This window comes from Calonectris borealis, chromosome 17 (genome assembly GCF_964195595.1).
Source record: "Calonectris borealis chromosome 17, bCalBor7.hap1.2, whole genome shotgun sequence".
Lineage (NCBI taxonomy): Eukaryota > Metazoa > Chordata > Aves > Procellariiformes > Procellariidae > Calonectris > Calonectris borealis.
This window is the reverse complement of record NC_134328.1, coordinates 11,615,215-11,634,926: the sequence shown is the minus strand read 5'-3', so window position 1 is coordinate 11,634,926 and position 19,712 is coordinate 11,615,215. Positions and strand designations below refer to the sequence as shown.

Sequence of the window (19,712 nt, the reverse complement as noted above, 5' to 3'; positions counted from 1 at the left end):
TTTCAAAGGGACCTAAGTGCTGAAGAGACACGCAGGTATGTAGTGGGATTTCTAACAGCAGCTAAGCAGGTTGGATACCTACCTCCTCTTGCAGCTGATAGGAACTTGTGTATTTTCAAAAAGTACCCATGCAGTTCTGGGGCAGGTTATCAGTTGGGGCATCATCCTCAATTTATTAACCTGAAGCTGCAGAAAAATGCAGACTGTATAGATGCCCTCAACATCAGAGCTCGATCCTGCCCATCTGTCTGCACCTTCAGAAGCTAAAATACCTTGTCCCAGAGTTACATCTCCGATTTCATTGGACCCAGCACTTGCACTGTGGAGTAAATCCCAACCCCTTTGAAGTCGATGGGAGTTTTGTTACTGGAGAGAATAAAGCTAGGTACTTGACCAGCCTTTGGTAATTGAAATGTAGTTGCTACATGTTCACTTTGTGGCCGTTATGGATTTCACAGGCTTCAAAGGCAGGGAATGAGTCGAATGCTCATGTTACCAGCCCTACAGAAAAATAAGATCTTGCATGATGCATTCCTGGGTTTGACTTGCAGCTGGAACGCTTTAGTTTGTGCTTCAAACTACACCACTTCTGCACCCAGATCAAACCTGAGCCCCTCTCCAGACCCCTTTCTCCCATTCGTTGGGGTCTGTTTCCGTGTTGTGGGTTGAAACATGTAATTCTAGTAACTAAGAAAGGCTTAGGCCCACCCAACCCGCGAAGCAGATGTGCCTTCTTTTTGGAGCTTTTTTAAGTACCAGTGTGATCGTTCTAGGGGTGGTGCAGTAAAGAAGGGTATAGTTTGTTTTAACGTTGTGCCCCAGCACCATGACGGTATCTGCGAGTACTAACAACATCTAGAAGGGTACCGACAATAGCTTTGGGGTTTTTTTGTGACGTATCTGCGGGTCAGTTAATAACTGTATCATCTCTTAGCAAGTAGCAAGGGAACTTCAGCATGGAAACCCTGTAGCTCTCCAAGAACAGAGCTGCATCTAGTTATCTCTTTCAGACTATTCCTAAAAGCCACTGCAGCCTGCAAAACCTCTGACAAATCTTGAACTCACTTCGCAAGGCACAACTCTTCGCAGGCACTTGAGTAGCCGCAGGAGGCATTTTGCATACCCCAGTGGGCTCTTGCTCAGCTAAGTGATGCACTAATGAACAGCGATTCAATGCTGAATAGAAACAGCTGTATATAAAGTGTCAGAGATATGTATATAACCTCATTTCTCTCAGCACTGCTTTTACAAGAGGCTTCATATTTAGGAAACATGTTGCATCTCTCTGTAACAAACTCCCATTGCCACTTTTAATCAGGCTTTGAAACCTAGATCTTACCCTTCTCAAACACCACATAGGAAAGGGAGCACGACTACTAGAAACACATAAAACAGAATTAAGAATCTGCTGCAGTTTTAAAGTGAATTTAATTTCTCCCAAGATTCAACAAAATTTACGCAGATTGGTTTCACTACCAGTACAGCCAGTTTTCAGACCAGTCCCTGGAAACCACCTCCAGCACACTGTATTCCTGCTGCGGCCACCCCTGCACCTGGAGCAGACCCCGGGCTGTCTTTGGCTGGCGGCTCCTGCCCGGGGGCATGGGGAGGGTTTTCATCGGTGGGGAGGGAGAGGGAAGGGTAAGCAGGGGATCCCAGGCGCGCGGGGAAGGGAAGGTGTGGGAGGAGGGCTGCACCAGGTCTGTGTGCAGAGGGTGTTGCAAACGTGCCAGGGAGAGGCCCAGGGAGATCCTGGGGCCCTCTCAAAGTAGGAAAGTCTGAAAAATATTTTCCTAAGCTTGTCTTTGGACAGCTGCAGCCAACTTTAAGCAATGACACCAAGCAAACTGGAATCTGGATACTGCAGTTTTTTTAATCCAAACAGATGTCTTCTAACCCCAGATCTCCTCTCACCCTCTCAGGATGCCCTTTCTGCCTTCTCCTCCCTCCACCTGCTCAAACCTGGACATGAATTGCCCCTATCCCCCCATGCCAGCTCTGTCCTTGGGCTGCCTGTGAGTAAACTTGCTATGTTGCACCATGCCTGTGACCCAAACAGCCCCTCTCGGGTTAGAATACCAGTCGAGAGGATAGGATTATGCTCCTGGCTTAGTGGCTGTGGTTTACATGCCGAGTCAATAAGACATTTAACATATCTGTGTCTCAAGTGTTTCCCACTTTCAAATGGAAGCGGGAGGGTTGACCCATATTTGTAAAGCAATTCGAAGTCTATTGCAAGGTGTCACAGTATGGTTACTGTTTAAAACACTGCTAGATCTGTAATTCCTCAAACTAGCAGGTAGGGATTAGAGTGGTGCAGCTGCCGGGCAGCCTTGGGCTGGCAGGTTACCTGACCGCGGGCAGGGGACGGCAGGACCTGCTGGCAGTGGCCCTGGGCTGGCTGCTGCCAGGACACGGCCAGGTGAGCCAGGGGTCCAAGTCTGCCCCCAACCCAGAGTACCAACATGTCACAGAAACCAGCTTGGCTTGCAATGTAATGAAAGTTGCTGAGAGTTACCTTCTCTTCCGCTGCCTGTCCTTCTTCCCATTTATTTTTATCCCATTTGGAAGTGCTCGTTAGTGTTTACTACCACTTGTCAACCAGCAGCTTGAAATAACAGAGCTGATGAGGTGGATGGGGAAAGTGGGTGAAGAAAACAGACGTAAAAGGAGGTGCTGTTTGCTAAGAGGGCTACCTAGAGCACTATAGACCTTATAGCATTATAGCTTATAAATGCAGAGTTTCATCTCCTGTTGTCCCTTACTATGGCAGAATTGCCAACTCTCATATTTTCACTGAGTCTCTCTTAGTCCATGTTCTTTCTCATGCCCCAACTCATCAAGGCAGGTGATTAGGAGAGATGCTGCACTTCTGATTTTTAGATACGTTTCTGGTATTTTTGGCTACAAATCAAAGTGCATCCTAGAGGCTAAAAAAATACCCCAGCAAAAGGCAAAGAACCCATACATATTATTTTCATGAAGCTTCTTGGTTGTTAATCCTTTTTCTTATCTTAGAATCACTGCGTTGCAACCTGGCAATTCTATTCCTCATTGTTTCCTTTCAGGATACTCTTGCCTTTTCTGTGTTTTGTCTCCCCTTATTTCTCCACTCCCCCCCCCAAACCTCACTTCTTCCAGTCCTTTTCTCTTCCACTAATCCCCTGTGATTCCCTTCCTTACCCCACTCGTGCCACCCACCCTCGCATCCCTGGTGACACACAGCTTCAGCCCTTCCACCGCCATAACGCCAGCTGCTTTCCAGACACGATCTCACATGCATCCTCCTCAGCCACCCTCGCTTTGCGATACTTGTTATTCACCCTTGAGCCCAGAAAACACCAAGTTCACTACGGAAATTTCGTAGACCACACAGCAGTTATATGACCTGTACACAACTTTCTGGGAGTGCTAGCGGGAGGTGCTGCTCCTTTCTGGCATCCAGCACCAGAGACTACCAAAGCAATCAGTAGACAAGTGCCAACCTCCTGTCCTCCTCTTAGGCTCCATCGACAGCCCGATGCTTGAGAAAATTGAGCCGAAAGCCCTGAGTTTTATCATTGCTAAAAGCTTTGACACTCCCGCTGATGTAAGTACTTTGAACGCTGAGCCATTTTGATGTGGTCTCAACAAAACATACTTGTGGTCTGGATCCAGACTTCATCATTTATGTAACTCTAATCTAGACATTAACATTTGCATGTCCCTGTTTAATTTTCTGTAAAAGGAGGATCACGTGCCTCTTCCTATCTCTTGGTCTGGTGGGAGGTTCAGTACAGTTTCTCACATGCTCTGAAGTTCTGAAATGAAGGGATCGAATGCAGGGCCAAGGAACCAAAGTGCTTTTCTGCCTCCTGGTTGCACAGCCATTATTCACATTGCTCCAAGAATGCTCTAAATATGCGTACAGTTGGTAGATAAGGTACCAGAGGGCGAGATGTGCACTAGAAACCTTTTCCCTTTGTGCTTAGATCTTTATCTCAACCTAAAACCCAAACCAGCCACATTAGTTAGACTTAACTAGCACTGTCTCATATGACAACTCATTAGATGGGAGCCCTCAGAGCAAATTTTAGGTCTAAGCAGAATAACATTTCTTTACCGTGTTTATTATGTCTTGTCCAACCATGATGTCTAAAGGGCTTGTTGTCTATTAGCTAGTGATTTAATGCTGTTTGCCATAAGTCTTTGGAGAGCAGGGCATTTCACTTAAAGGGAGGTTGTTCTTTTTAAAAGAACAAGAGATTTCTTTTCATTGGAATAGGCGCCACAATCTCAGGAGCCTCGCCTGCAACACCAGTCAGGTTTTGCATCCCATCCCTGGCCGCTGCTGGTGGGCCAGAGTGGAAAGTGCTAATCCAGGAGTGCTTGAACTTCTCCAGGGAGCATCTGACACGGGGCCTTTTTGGGTCCAAATGTTCCAAGTGTGTGTGGGAAGGACATTTCCCTTTAGTGGGTCCCTTTGATCTCTCTCACTTCAGGCTTCCCCTCCAGGCCTATTGTTTGCACATTGCTGTAACTACAGGAAAACAAACGCATTATACAATTTCCCAGACTGACTCACCCTGGTACTTGATGCCTCATGTTGTCTGGTTACCCTGATTGCATCATGTCAGCATGGGAAGCTTAAAGGCTGGTTTTTCTGAGTAATACTGCAGTTGAGCAGTAGCTAAAAACAAAAAAAGTTATCATTATTGCTATTATCTTCAACCTGCAAAGTACAAGGGAGAAAAACCAAGCAAGCCAAGTCCCTATTAACTAAACCTTGTGTGAATCATGAGTTCCAGTCAGGGGCCATGCTTAAATGATGCAGTATGTGAATATAAAAACCCTTTACTTCTGGAAACTTGGACTCAGCCATTGGAACGGGCCAATCCGTACTACTCCCTCGTCCTCGGCTCCTCTGGGATGCGTTTTGTTCAGCGTGTTGTAAACAGGGAAGGGCGGGAGGTGTCCACGCGGCTGCGTCATGCACAGTGGGAACAGGGCCATTGCTTCTGGGTGGGGATGAAGCCCCAGGAAATTTGTCCCCCGGTTAGAGTTCAAGCATCTTGCATTCCTGTAACTAATGTGTATGTGGAGGGAGGGGGTTATTCGTACTGTTTATCTTCAGCTGTCCTAGGTGCACCCAGCAAAGCTGAGTGAGCTTCAGAGAGCAGCTCCCAACACCTGGGTCGAGCTCTCCATCGCTGCACCACGGCCCCTTCCTGAGCCACCCGCTACGGCTGCCCAATCATCACCAAAATGCTCCCCCATAGGACCCCCTATGTGTTAGCAAGAAAGTGTGGCAGCAAGTTCAATTCTGATGTAGGGCTTCTTCCACAAACAAAAACTTTGTTTAAAAGAAAGCAAAACTCTCTCTCCTGTGCCTTCCTCCACGGCAGGGACATGCTGGGCGAAGGGAGGAATTGCAATGGTTACAATCCCACGCCCGCAAAACATCTCGTGCAAGCGTCAGACCTTGCCTCCTCTTTCTGAATTGAGCTGACACAGAAAGCCACTGCGTTCCCTCAGGCTGTCCCATGCAGCACTAATTGCACCCTCAGCAGCATTGGCTGTACCTACATATTCAGCCGCGTCGTATCCAAAGGTTAACAGCGTCGTGCATTGGCGAGGAAACGACAGAATCCTCCTTTTACGCACGCTGGGCGATGTGCTCACGTGCTCTGCAGGAACTAATTTCAGAAGTTTAATTTCATGTAAGCCAGCACAGAGCCAGAGGCGGTGACATCCATTAGCTCACGGAGGAAAGCCATCATCTCTTATACGCCCCGACCCACAAAGGTTGAAAGGAAAGCTAGATAGTAAAAACATTGCAATAAAACTCCATTTCTGTTTTGAGTCAGCTGTGTGGGACAAAAGCCTCCGATTTCTTGGTATCTCACAGGGAAAAGAATCACTAAAAGCTACGAGACAAAAGCCTCTATGCCGACAGCACTTCTCAGATTCATTTTTGATCACTTGATATTTCGTGCAAACAAGAGGCACTGTGTAAACTAAGTTATATATTTTTTTTGCACTGACAAATCAATAGTGACAAAATTAATAAGGCCTTCTTTGGGCTTTGAGGACATGATTAAAGGATTTTCCAAGGATATTTCTTCATTCAAAAGGATATAATTACACTTAAACAAGTTATCATGTTTGTGCACTGTAAGTACGAAAGCAGCTCTTACGGGACTTGTCTAGACACTTCCACCGTGTTTCTTTGTTCTTCTTGTAAAGTCATTTTTTATAAAGGAACTGCACCACTATCCAATTTTTTCATCCAAGTTTTATCTCTTTCTTAATTTCTGGTAAGAGAAGATTCCTTCCTTTACAGAACCTGTGTTTTCTCAAATTTTCATTTTACAGAAATTTGCCAGGAAATGTTTTGTAAATCCAGAATGATTTCACCCTTTTCAAATGCATGAAATCCTCTCTATTGCTGATCTTTCTCATTTTCTGGTATTAGTTCTTCAACCAGAATAACCCAGCAGTGGCCTTTAAAAAATTCAAGCAATGAATTGAAAGAAAATTGCCACCCAAAGTAATGCAGACCTGTGACTGTGCAGAGGGTTATTGCCTCAATCAATTATCTGTAACCTCAGATGAACAAATTTAAAAAACCATTACATATGTTAATATATGCACACCAGTGTTCCAGCTGGCTTGCACCAATGCTACAATTATGCATAAAAGTCAGGAAATTATGTGTGGAAAGGATAATGAGCAGCATTGTCTGCCCAATTACCAAGTTTGCATATGCAAACAATAATTTCGCAAATCTGTGCCTGGCAAGCGTTTTTTCTGAAGTTGCATCAGCAGCTCCAAGGTTAATTGTAACAGCAAAGTAACCCAAAACCACCTCAACTCTGCTTCAACCCATCCTCCTTGTTTTAAAGAGAAGAAAAGCGCTTCATCCGAAGGTGATCAGACAGGAAAGCACGCCGGCCCAGCTCTGGCATAACCTGCCTATCGCTGAACGGCCAACCAAGTGTGTTGCTTAAAGCATGAAAGGCTATAGAGACTCCAGTAGGACGCCTGATAACTGGGAATTACGCTGCTTTTTTTCAGGGATTCAGATTTGTTCCTGCTCGACTCTCGAACAATCTGGGCCGCAGAAGAAGGGTGGCTGGTGTTTGACATTACTGCAACCAGTAACCACTGGGTGGTGAATCCCCAACACAATCTTGGCCTGCAGCTCTCCGTGGAAGGCATCGATGGTGAGTGTCAGACACCAACATCAGTCAGTGAGTCTCCGTTTCAGGTATACAATTCCCAGCCAGGGGAAGCCTTAAGCATTCAGTACTCTTTCCTTTGAATAGGATCTCTTAAGCATGTTTTTCCTGAATTTGCCTAAGATGCAAATAATAATAATAAAAATATAATCCATATAGACATATTTCAGGTTAAGGATGTACTCAAATGCTTTAACAGATTGGTAACCTGTCTGCAGTCATTTCGGCATTAGCTATGTACACATCCCCGTCGAGATACGTGTGCGCTGCTGGCTGATTTGCAGGTAGCGCAACCCAGTCGAGGCAAGAGGAAGAAACTTTGCTATGTGCAAAAAGACACAACTGAGCGATGTAGAAGGCTGGTGTTAATTGGCACAAAAGTCCTTTCAGATTCAGAAGACAGCTAGGAATCATTTTAGTTTCCTTTGTGGCAATAGAAGTGACTAGTAGAGTCATGCCCGGTCCGGACTCCAAGGTCTGCAGCGTGCTTATGGTACAAACCTGTGCGGTTTGGGAATGGGTGGGAAGACCTGGCTCTGAAACATCTCCAGAAAGGATGTGTTTAGAATCAGGTGGGGAATTTTCCTAACCAGGTCTTAACTAAAAAGTCATGCTGCTTTGCTTAAATTTAAGATTCCTGATGTTCACTTGGAGCCTTGTGCAAGGAAACCAAAGTATCCTGGATGTTCTGGGGGGTTCCAGGACCTCGGACCATCTGGAACCGCCTGGCTGCTCCACAGGCGAGGTTAAGCAAAACCCAGCTCAAGACTATTATAAATACTCTGAATGTAGTTATCCAAGAACATACTTTCATTCTCCAGATATGCATCTATGATATCACTTGCTATTGGTTTTTATGCAACACCCTGAACATTTCCAGTAAGTAGTATTTTGCATAAAGACTGTGCAAAGCAGTTTTGAAACAGGCAACCTATGGAGAGTCATTTACACTCAAGGGTAATTTTACTCATGTGAGACCTGCGCACGGAGAGGTGCACAGGGTTTGTTTGAACCTGCCCTTTCTGAGTGATCAGTGAATGCAGAAACCCAAACACAAAGCAGGAGCTTCACCGTGGAAGTTACTAGTCCTTAATGACAGATGACTTTTGCCACCTTTGTACAAAGATTCAAATTCAACCTGGTTTACAAGTCAATCTTAACTCTTAAAGCTAAAACTGTAAGGCAAATTAACAGCCAAGACAAGCTTAATCCGTTTTCAAACGCTTGTCCTTGTTTTTAGTTTCCAGTTTCCTAAAGGAAATACTTGGAAGTACAGAAGTTGTGTCCGCAATCATGGCACATTTGTTCAATTGTGATTCATGTATAGGAAAACCATCAAGACCCAGCCCAGAGTCCACAGAAAAATGATAGCTAGAAGTAGGCTTAATATCGCTGAACACTATGGATACTACAGTATCACACTCTCACTCCTCGACCAATAAAGTCGTCTTATTGCTCTGTCCTCCCCATCCTCACCTAGTGATTTTACAGCAAAAGTCAGTTCCTTTTTTCAGCATTAAGGAGGAAAGCAGCTGATTTATGAATGTGTTACAGATTTCAGTAGAGACTTTTCAGGATCTTGCATCCAAGGAAATGCTGCAACTTTGCACGCACTTACAGTAACTCTGTCTGCTCTGCTGGAGCAATCAGGAGTGGACCCTTAAAAGCATCCAGCCAGATCTGTCACAGGGAGAGCTTTCAAAGGCAGAAAGTCCCAGGTTCAGTGATAAGTGCATTCTCATCTGTTATTCAACTCAATGAAAATTAGGAATCTGGTTTCTTTTTACACTCCTGAAAAATCTAGCTGAACTTGTAAAGGGTTGAAATCATACACAAAGTGACTTGCTGCTTTCTCAAAATAGATTAACAAAATACTTTAATCAGCCTGTCATTAAAGTTAGAAAAGCCAACAGCAGTGTTTAAAAAGTAAATACAGAGATACAGGAGCTGATTGTCTGCTTGTCTTCTGTAACCAAGTCCCCTGGCAGCACACCTTTGCACTCACATTTCTCCACCATACACGTGAATTTTTCTTTCTATTTTGAATGGCAAGGACAAGTCCTTCCTTGCTCCCCAAGTTTCATTTTGGATTTAGACCAACTGTGTGCACTAACAAGAAAGCTGCTTTTACACCTGGACTTCATATGAAAATCATATGCTGCAAACACAGCAGGATTTTGATGCAATATTATATTCTTGGGCAACCCCCAAAGCTTTAAGTGAATTAGGGAGAAAAAAAAAAAAAAAATATCTTTTCTTTGTATCTGTCATTACATATAGAGATCTCTAACCATGAAGCCAAAACAGTCTATGTAAAAAAAATTCTGACATCACGAGCACTGTCCAGATGAAATTATACGAAAGAAATTAATTAATTAAACTGATCTTTGTATTCCTTTATAATCTCGCCAAATAAATCTATCAACATGTATAACTAGGGTGGAATCAAAGGGTATTTTTCTACTCTTAGAAAACGGGGATCAGCTCAAGCAGCTAGCAAAAGAAATGTTCGAGTGACTCAGCAGCCTCCAGCGAGCTCTTAGCCCAGCACCCGATATGCCTTGCTCAGCAGTAGCACGTGGGAACAGCAGCTGCCCACTTAGGATTACTTAGTTTATTACTTAAGATCCCATTTTTGACGGTATTAAAAAAGCAGCTTCATAAAAGCAGATAAAGCTGTGCCCTCTAGTTCAAGAGCACAGCTTTAGTTCTTTTGGGAGAAGTTTATCATTGTCTAATGGGGACTACACACATGTCCTTGTGTTTAACCTTGCTTTCTGGATGTATAGGAAAGTTAGAAAGTGGATTTTTCCCATCTTTATTAAAAAGAAATACGCCACTTCGCATACAGAGCATTACGTGCCTTTTTTTCCCCTAAGGAAACATTGCCACCATAATGGTCTTGAACATGATACGTTGGTGTTACATGAGGAGTTCATTGGCCAAATGCTACTTATTGCTGCGCTAATGCAAATCCATTAAACATATCAATGTGAAGGTGGGTCCCCTCCCTGCTTACCGCTGACCTACTCTCCAGAGACATGGTAAAGGTAAAATAATTTACACTGGACAAACCACAGCCGTAGATGTACTTGCTCGTTTAAACAGCTTTGGGAAGCAGAAAGGCTTTTTTGAAGGGGCAGGAAAAGCCATAGCAGTATTCAGCGAGCTCTAACTCCTGCAGCTGAGCTTGTTTTCAGGAAATAAGGCTTCGATCTGGCAAAGCCTGAGCACGAGTGGAACTACTTATATATTTAGCATTAGCTACTTGCTTAAGCACTTTGTGGGCTCAGCTTCAAATGTTTAAAATGAAAACTGTTTGGACAAGTTTCCGGAAAGGAGCTTAAGCAGAAGGTGAAGAAGTTGTTGATGTGTGTCCACATATAAATCTACGTACATGAGTTTTTGCATTTACTATTTTTGCCCGAGCTTTCCTGGTGCCCTGCCTGAGATTAGTTTTCCTTTGTCCAGTTTGCAAGGCCTGGCCACGCTGGGCAGTCTTCCTGCTGCCCATTAAACACCTCTTAAGCCAGTCCTCTCCGCAAATCCCATGTACTGCAGCTTGGGACTTGCTCGCTGGGCTGCACGCTTTTAGAAAAATAGAGAGAGGACTCCAGCCAAGACCGGTCCGATTCTTGGCCTCGAGCTTTGACCACAGCCCCTTTTTTCTGGGTCTGTCACATTTACCAATCTTTTGGCCACGTGCAAGAGCCAAGATGGAAACAATCCCATAAACCCAATAATTTATAAGCCTTGGCATTTACTTTACTGATCTTAAAACCAGCAGTTATAGAATATTACCTAGAAATACTTCAGGTTACCAGCTTCTTTTCACACAGTAGTCAGAAACTAGTAAGATAAGGAAATTTTTGTCAGTGGGCTGTAGAGCCCCTCGCCTGCTCTCCCCGGCCAGGCTGCCTTCCAGGGCTTCTCTAGGAAAGTGTCAGCCGTCCTTTGGCATATTTGCTTTGTTGCTGACAAGGCCCAGCTCTGTCCTTAGCGAAAGGATCACAAAAGCCATTAAGATAACTGTGACTTAGCGGCAGTACTCGGTAGCTTGGAACAGAATAATTCTGGATATCACCCCTGCATTTCACAACAGCGCCCAGGCATCCTTTGCAGGCAACAGGGAGAAATGTTAAATTTCCCACTGCCACCCCCTCCTTGCGTCCTTTGTAAATAACTGATTTAATTCTATAAAGAAACCACCTAATCATTTTTTTACCAAAAATCAACTTAAAAGCCCAGGATGAAGGAAGCATGAATAGTAATCAAGAGCTTTAGACCAAAGTTATCGGGTACAGTAATGCTGAGATACAGCAATCAGCAAAACGGCTCTAAACATCTGAACTATTTGTTTCTCTCAGCTACAGTATATCTGGAACTCTGTCAACATTTCATACAAGGCATTTTTATTTTAAGTTAATAACCTTCCAGTGGGAATTTAGTGTTCCTATGGGCTGAGGTTTATGGTTCCTTTTATAGGATCACTTCAAATTATAGGTTGGTGAACTTAAAGAAACCCCTCTAAAGAATGCAGGAAAAGTTAATGCTAAGCGGATTTAGGGTAAAATAATTATATGTAGGACTATTTTATGTAACTTTTACATGCAGATATAAAATGAAGTTAGCTCTGCTGAGCTGCTCTTGTCAGAAGCAGCTTTGCCGATTAAGTCCAGGCCCTTGGTGGATCGACGCATACAGACATGCCTAGGAGTCACCCTCACCAGCCAGCCAGCACCTCTCCTCCTTGTTCTCCTTACTATGTCTGCTGAAAATGAAAAGTTACTGCAGGCCCTCTTATCAGTCCATTCTGTTATTAAGGGCAAAGCATCAATCCCAAACTGGCGGGTCTCATTGGAAGGCACGGCCCGCAGAACAAGCAGCCCTTCACGGTAGCCTTCTTCAAAGCCACCGAGGTCCATCTTCGCAGTATTCGCTCCACGGGAGGGAAGCAAAGGAGCCAGAATCGATCAAAAACGCCAAAGAACCAGGAAGCTTTCCGGGTGTCGAACATCGCAGGTACAGCGCGGGTTGCCGGGTCCGTGTTTCTGTGGGATAATGCTCTGCTGGACTTGACACTGGATGGGAACGGTTTCTCCCATACTCAGCCTGTTGTCTCTTTGGTCTACCACTAGTGTTCTCTTGCTGGTTTGAAACTACTTGGGATTAGGGATTGTTAAAAAAAAAATTAGAAAAATAATGTTTCTTTGAAACAGTGTTAAACTGAGGGATTTCTTAATCCAATACAAAAAAAGAAGCCCTCTAACCAGAAAATCTCCTTTTCTCCCACATGAAATAAATTCTCATTTTGAAATGTGAGATAATGACATTAAACCAATGAGTAAGTGATCAAACCAATAATATATTTCATGGATCCGAATCAAAATGCTGTAGATTTTCAGAGTTCGTGATTTTAACTTTAGCCCCCAAAAAGTTTAGTAGTCCCAGAAGTTTTTCACGGAAGAGGAAAACCCATTTGTTGCTCAGGATAACGGCAGCTGTTTTGGGGGGAGCTGTGCTTCCTAATACGGAAGAAAACTCCGTCAGGCATTTGAAATAGAAACGTGGTTTAATTACAAGATACCTCAGAATAACGGGCCCTTGGTGACCTTCCCAGCAGGAACCGCAGCGCGGGGCCAGCTCCGCTGAGGGCAGTGGCAAATCCCAGCTCTATTTCTGCGAGCGCTTCACTGAATGGAAGGGGAGCTTGCAAGAGATGGAAGGAAAAGGACAACGTAGGGAACAATATCGTCTTACGCAACTCACCTTCGCCTTGGGTTGCTTGGGGTTACCTGCAAGGCCATGGGAGACCTCTCTCCCATCAGTCTTGTTGCAGCTTCCCGACATTTAATCGGATCATCCCTGTCCCAGAACTAATGATGTTTTTCTGCAGCCCTGGTGATAGGTGTGGCTTCTCTGACCTGCCCACATATATGTATTCCTGTACCTCTCACCCAAAATCCTAGAGTCTCTTAAAATGGTTTTCCATGGCTTATGTTTCCGAGCTCTGGGTTTCTCAGTTCCCCAAGCATAGATGGTCTGCAGTTTAACTGTGCATTTTTATCATCTATTTGCTATATCAATTCAAGGATGGGTAAAGGACAAAAGAATTTCTTACTTCTGCAAGTAGGTTAGAAAAGTCCCTGTAACCAGTGTCCTGCTTCCAGCTTGGGGACCCCATGTTGAGTTAGTTTCCAACAAGAGTTCAGCAAAATATTTTCCGGTACTTCTACTTGGGTCTCCAGCTCAGGCTGTATGTCCAGGATGGACACAACTTTAAAACTGCGCTGATAGTCATGGTTGTTCAGATCCACGATTCAGACTCATGCTTTATTCTTTGGCTTCAGCATTGTCACCCATTGCGAGAAGCCTGTAATCTGGATCCAGCTGCACTGGACAGAAGAACAGATTTCACATTGCCTTAATGTCATACGTTGCCTTTGTAGGCCTGAAGGTGCAACTATCACCAGTAACGCAGGTGATTCAAAGACAGTTAGAAATTTAGAAAATAGATAAACAGTGCTTTTCCCTATCACTCCTTTCACAGGTTCTCATTTTATATAGTAGGCAATAATCAGAGAACGGCTTTTTGCTAATACAAGGTCAGAGGAAGCCCAGGAAAAAAAAAAAGGCAAAAAAAAAGGTATTTTCCCAGGCCTTTCTTGGCTTTGTACAAAAAGCCAGAGGGGCATTTCATATGTATTGAAGCCAGCCATTATTTTATGACTAAAACTGAAAATGTTTGGGGAAAAAAAAAAACAAAACCAAGTGCAACAGATGAGCAGTGATGCCTCACTCCCTGCGGGGCATTGCTGAGGGCAGTGGGTGCTGGGGCAGCCCAGCCTTACAGACCCCCTTTCCCCCCGTGCAGAGAACAGCAGCAGCGACCAGCGACAAGCCTGCAAGAAGCACGAGCTCTACGTCAGCTTCAGGGACCTGGGGTGGCAGGTAAGGGCTGTGCACGACCGGGGTGTGAGCTGGGCTGCCGTTGCACATCACTTACTGAGCTGCGATAGTGAGAACAAGCCATTAACTGGATATTTTTTTTTTTTATCTCTGGGGAAAAAAATTGTATATTGCTTTTAGCATGCTTACGAAGTGCTTCTGCAAAGTTAGGGTATACAAATGTTTAGTGAGACTGGCTAGAAATTCAACACACTTAGGTCCTTTTGAGAAACTGTGGCCCCTGGATTTCCTCTGGCGGTGCTGAACGCACATACGGCTCTCCATTTTCATCTATCAGTTCTTTTAGACCTGGTTAAAGACATTTTCGTTTTTGAAAGCTTGTACCTGCATTTCAGCGACGGGTGAAGTGATTTTTGTGGACAGCCAGGAGGACACTGCTGAATGGATAAACAGCTAAACCCAGCAACATTATGGATATGTTTGCAAAGTGGGATATGTCCCTCCAGGAAAAGCAGCTGCTTCAGAGGTGTATAAGATAGCATTAGAAAGAGTACCAGATTTTTATTTTGCAGGCTACTGCAATTGTATGTAGACATACGAATTGTTAGATTTATGTGCTGTTCTACTTTTTGTTTCACTGCACCATATTCCTGTCTTTCTCCGTAATCTAACATTTTCAATTTAACCAAGGACTGGATCATCGCTCCAGAGGGCTATGCTGCATATTACTGTGAAGGAGAATGTGCTTTCCCGTTGAATTCATACATGAATGCTACAAATCATGCCATTGTACAGACACTGGTAGGTGCACTGTAGCTTCTATTACAGAGTTATTTCTGATAGTTGCTACTCAGAAATAAGTTTATACACAAAAAAATCTCTAAGCTAACGAGAGAAGGAAGGTCTGCATTAGCTCATTAAGATGCCTGCAGCATCTGGCTAAACATGTCTAGCCAAGTGGCCTGAATTAATAGTTGGCTAGGAATTAGCCTGTCTTTGCTGCAAGCATTGACATGCTCTCTCTAGTTTCAAAGGGCCCTATGATAGACATCTTAATGCTGCTATAGTCCCACTGCACGGGAAGGGAAGAGCAGGATGCAAGACCCACCGTCAGCATCTCTTGGAAAAACCCTGTAAGGATCCTCCTGGTAGGCTGCCGCCAAAAGCGGGTTTGGGGGCAGACTGCGAAAGGGGTCAGTGAATCTCAAAATTACACAGCCCAGCTGCTCTGTGGGTGTATTTGTGTTATGAAATTGTGCAAAGACGTCCAGATGGGAGCCCCGAGCTGGCGTGTCCTCATGAGACAATGCCTGTGCTCAGGGGGACTGTTGGCTGGGGGCCCCCCAGCCCAGCTGTGTCACCAAAGCCAATGCACCACAGCTCTTGGCATGGGCCAGAAGACACACTGGTCCCAAGTACCCTGGCTGTGCAGCACCCCAGCTGACCTGCCTGGATGCGGTCCCCTACCCCGCTCGGGTCCAGCTTAACAGCCCAGGCCCCCTGCACACATCAGCAGGGCACGAGGAGGCTTATTCCACCTTCTCCTCTACATCCCATCTCCTGTGCACGCCTAAGGACAACATTGCAAAAAGTATTAGGGAAGCTAGAAGCATCCACATTTCCAAGGGATGAAATTTCTGCATGTTTTTCTCCTGGTAGATGGCTTTTTATTTGCTTTTTCCCCCCTCTCCTCGGAGGTCCCGCAGCAGGGAGCGCAGGGGACCCGGAGCCTTTGGCCCCAGCTGGGTCTCGGTGCTGGCAGCCGCAGGGACAGGGGCACCCGTCCCAGGCTGATGGGATTTCTCACAAAACCTCACCGGCACGTCCCACAGAGTTTATCCTAACTGGTGCACTTCTGCAGAATGCTGACTGCTCTGACAAATGGGAATTTTCTAATGAAAACCTGCCTCACTGAAAGATTTCCAACTAGATCTGACTTGGGTGCGTGCGTCAGCCTCCGTACATGCAGGGGACATCTCAAGATGTTTGTACACAAAGCCAGGTGTTCAAAACATGTCTGAGTGAGTGTATGGGACAGACAGAAGGTTGCCTGGGAAAGAAAAATATGGGGGAGGAGAGGGGAAAAATAAATCTTAACATGCCTCTCCTTTCATTCCCCAGGTTCACTTTATAAACCCAGAGACTGTGCCGAAACCCTGCTGTGCTCCTACACAACTCAATGCCATCTCAGTGCTCTATTTTGATGACAGCTCCAATGTTATCTTAAAAAAATACAGGAACATGGTGGTACGAGCATGTGGCTGTCATTAGATTTGTAGGAAAGGAAAAAAAAAAAAAGTTATTTGTAAAGAGTGGTTTTGTACGGCTATGTGGGGGAGGGGAAAAGGTTAGCACTCCAGCAATGGGTTGAAAAAAATCCCAAACAGTTTTTAGGACCGGGCTTCTGAAAGTTCAGACAATGGAACAGTTTCTGGATCTAAGTGGCATTTGAACACATTTTGTTTTAGTTTATTACAGACAATGAGCTTGTAAACTGAAACAAGCCAGAGAAACCATTTAAAACCAAATCTGCCTACAAAATTGGCTCCTACAATACATACTTTTGCAAATGAGTCTTTCTGAAGGTTGCAAACTCAGTGTTGACTGTCAGTTAAAAAATAATAATCTATCCAAGGTGCGAATGTGCTGTGACTAATAAGCATGTGTAGTTCCTGTAACACAGTTTGCAATAAAATAAGTGAACAAAATATACCTGGAGTGAACAGGTATTTTGTTAGAGAATTATTACTTCCATCCCTCTGTTTGCTTCAATTTCATAAGCAAAAACAAAGATTAGTTACATGCAACTTCCAGTTTTAAACTGTAGTAGCAAAAACTATATCTGGATTGACGCAAATTCAAAGGACAGATCAGTCTAAGAAAAAAAAAAAATTCCAATTGGCAAGCAAAAGAACTGAAGAAAATAATTCCAAAGAGCAAGACTTTTTGGGTATACTTTTTTCTTTCAATAGGGAAGGAAATTTCCTCTAGCAACCAGAAAGAATTTGAATTTGCTATGAACTTGAAACAGGAAAGCAGCAGAATGTTAAGAAACAGGGATTAAACCTAACGTTTAGCTGGGGTATCCTAAGCAGTTATGGAGTTGTGAAAGCCAGCTAAAGATCCTGCTCCTGTCTGGAAAATGTCCATTGACTTCACTGACAGAACAAGTTCCAATGCTTTTTCGAAAACGTGGCGGCTCAAGTGCGGAAGGTGCTGTCAGCTGGGACGTACAGCCAGCACAGACTCAGCTAGAAACAAGCTGGGAAACCTTACTTCCCAGGGTCAGTGTTTACGATAAACCCCCTGCTCTATTACTGGCTTTACCTTTAAAAAAAAAAACCAAAATCCCTTTCAAGAGCCACACCAACAAGCTGGAACCAGGAGCAAGAAAATGTCCCCTCAAGGCTTTTCTTTTTCCTTCTTTTAAAGTCACAGGTTATACAAACATCACACTTATATAATTAAAACTCAATTAACGTTGTTGTGAATAAGAATACAAAGTAGCAATAACCAATCACAAACCAATTCAACACTTTGGCATACCTTGCAATTACAAAAGTAGGATTGGCATGAATTTCACCAGGGAGATAAAAAAGAAAATTCAGTCCAATAAAACACCAGGTCCACAGCACACCCAGCTCTAAACCTCCAAGCCTCAAACACCTAAACCTCCAACAGATGGGTCCAGAACATAGTAGATCCCTGGAGACGGTTCTCTCTGCTCAGTGAGTGGACAGGGCAATGCAGCTGCGGTGGGAACTTGGCTCCATGTCTTGCCTTAGAGGAGAGCCAGAGAAAGAAGATAAATGAACGCAACCGCCTGATTCTGGAAATCACTCACTGCTCTTCCTTTAAGTCACAGATCAAATCTGGACCAGATGCCTCACTTTAAAAAGAATAAGCAAAGGAAGAAAAAAATTACTGTCTATGAAATAAATTGGAAACTTGTTTCTGATGGTCTAATTCTAATCTCATTTAAGTCAATTGGTGTTTTCCCAGCAGTTTTCCTCAGTAGCAGGATTAGGCTCATGGGAAAGTGGAATTCTGTCCATGACATCGGTAGGTTTTGGACCGGGGCCTCAGTGAGCAGTTGCCACATTGCCAGATGTGCCCGGCTTCCCACCCAGGCGACTCAAACATCTGCAGGACCAGCCTGGCTGTGGCACGCACGCTCCGCAAGCACAACTCCAGCAAACTTCCTAACTGCCCCAAGGTGAGGCTTTGGCCAAATACTTACAGCCAGCCAGATGGCAGGACAGCCGCTGAAGCCAAAAGACCATCTCTCCCCAGAGCCTGCAGACAAGACCATCTACGATGAACAGCCAAAACTGCCCCCAGTGCATCTCTTATTTAGAGTGAGGTATTGAAATCACACAGATTGGAAGTGTCTTTTGCCATTGTATACGTATATACACCAGTGCTTCTGTAAACCTCCCAAAGGAAGTTAAGGTGCTGCCTAGAAAGTTAAAAGCTAATCATGCCTAAACTTCCACTATTTAGTAGTCAAGGATTAGTTTTTCTTGCGGGTGTTTCAGTGTTGGTGGTCACTGTGTTGGCGTATTGCATTTTTAACTTGGACCACGGTATCTTGCTGTATAGGATTCATATATTAAATATTACGTGGGGATTGTTTCTGGTTTGTTTTTTTTTTAAAAAAAAAACAACATAATAACAGGATTTCTGTTGCTAGGCTCAACATCAGCTTCACTGTTTGTACATTTTTATGTAAATAGTTGTCACAAGCGGAAGAAGAATTATTTATTTCCATCTCTGAATTCCTTTTCAATCACATCCAGGAAAAATGATTCTCGGTTCCTAAGCACATTTGTTTCCTTATTTAAGAAGATATTTATTAACAGTTGGCAAAAATGCATACACGTTTCTGGTTCTTTTCATAGAGCAGTTGTCAGAAGCCTTTTGTACAAACTAGTAAAATAAATCATTGCAACTTTACAAAAGATATCCCAACAACATTGTGTATCTGTGTGGTTATTCTCCCTATATTCGAAGAACCTTTCCGGCTGGGCAATATTTCATCTTGAGCCTGTTTTTGTGTAGATCGATGTCTACGGTCGGGCAAAATCGGCACACGTCGCTATTTGGTGCGACTCCTTCAGTCCAAATACAACAGAGAGGGAAGAATACAAAAAAATATGAATATGTTTTGCAGCCTGCACAGCAAAGATCCATGATTGAATTATAGTGCAGCTGTCAGCAGCTGTTTCAAAGAAGCAGGGGGTAAATTAGTTCTGTTTACTGCTAACATAGTTCAGAGATTTAGTCATCCCAATAAAATTATAGAGGCACAAGAAAGGAAAAAAGAAACTCCAAAGGAACATCAGCCAAGAAGCTGACATTTTCTAATTTAGATTGTTTTAGCATATTTCAGAGATGCTGCTGGCATGAGGTTTCCTACTGTGGATACCACACCGCATTGCTATGGAGGCAGCTGAAAAAAATAATGGTCTAAATCCCTGTATTAACTAAACATTGTATCTTCAGGGCATAGCAGCAATTTTTGGGTTCTTGTTTACTTTGTGAACAGAGTTGTGCCACTTTATGTATTTGCTGATCCAGAAG

General features: G+C 44.0%; 1 protein-coding gene across 1 annotated transcript in view; it reads left to right on the top strand.

Moving 5' to 3' along the window:
* The window catches only part of BMP7 (bone morphogenetic protein 7), a 47,839-nt gene extending 28,750 nt beyond the window's left edge, over positions 1-19,089 (top strand). The window contains exons 3-7 of the mRNA XM_075166582.1: positions 7,057-7,205; positions 12,045-12,242; positions 14,095-14,171; positions 14,820-14,930; positions 16,251-19,089. Coding sequence (XP_075022683.1) covers positions 7,057-7,205; positions 12,045-12,242; positions 14,095-14,171; positions 14,820-14,930; positions 16,251-16,400 — 685 coding nt within the window. The 3' untranslated portion in view covers positions 16,401-19,089. The remainder of the gene's footprint in view (positions 1-7,056; positions 7,206-12,044; positions 12,243-14,094; positions 14,172-14,819; positions 14,931-16,250) is intronic.
* Positions 19,090-19,712: the final 623 nt, after the last annotated feature.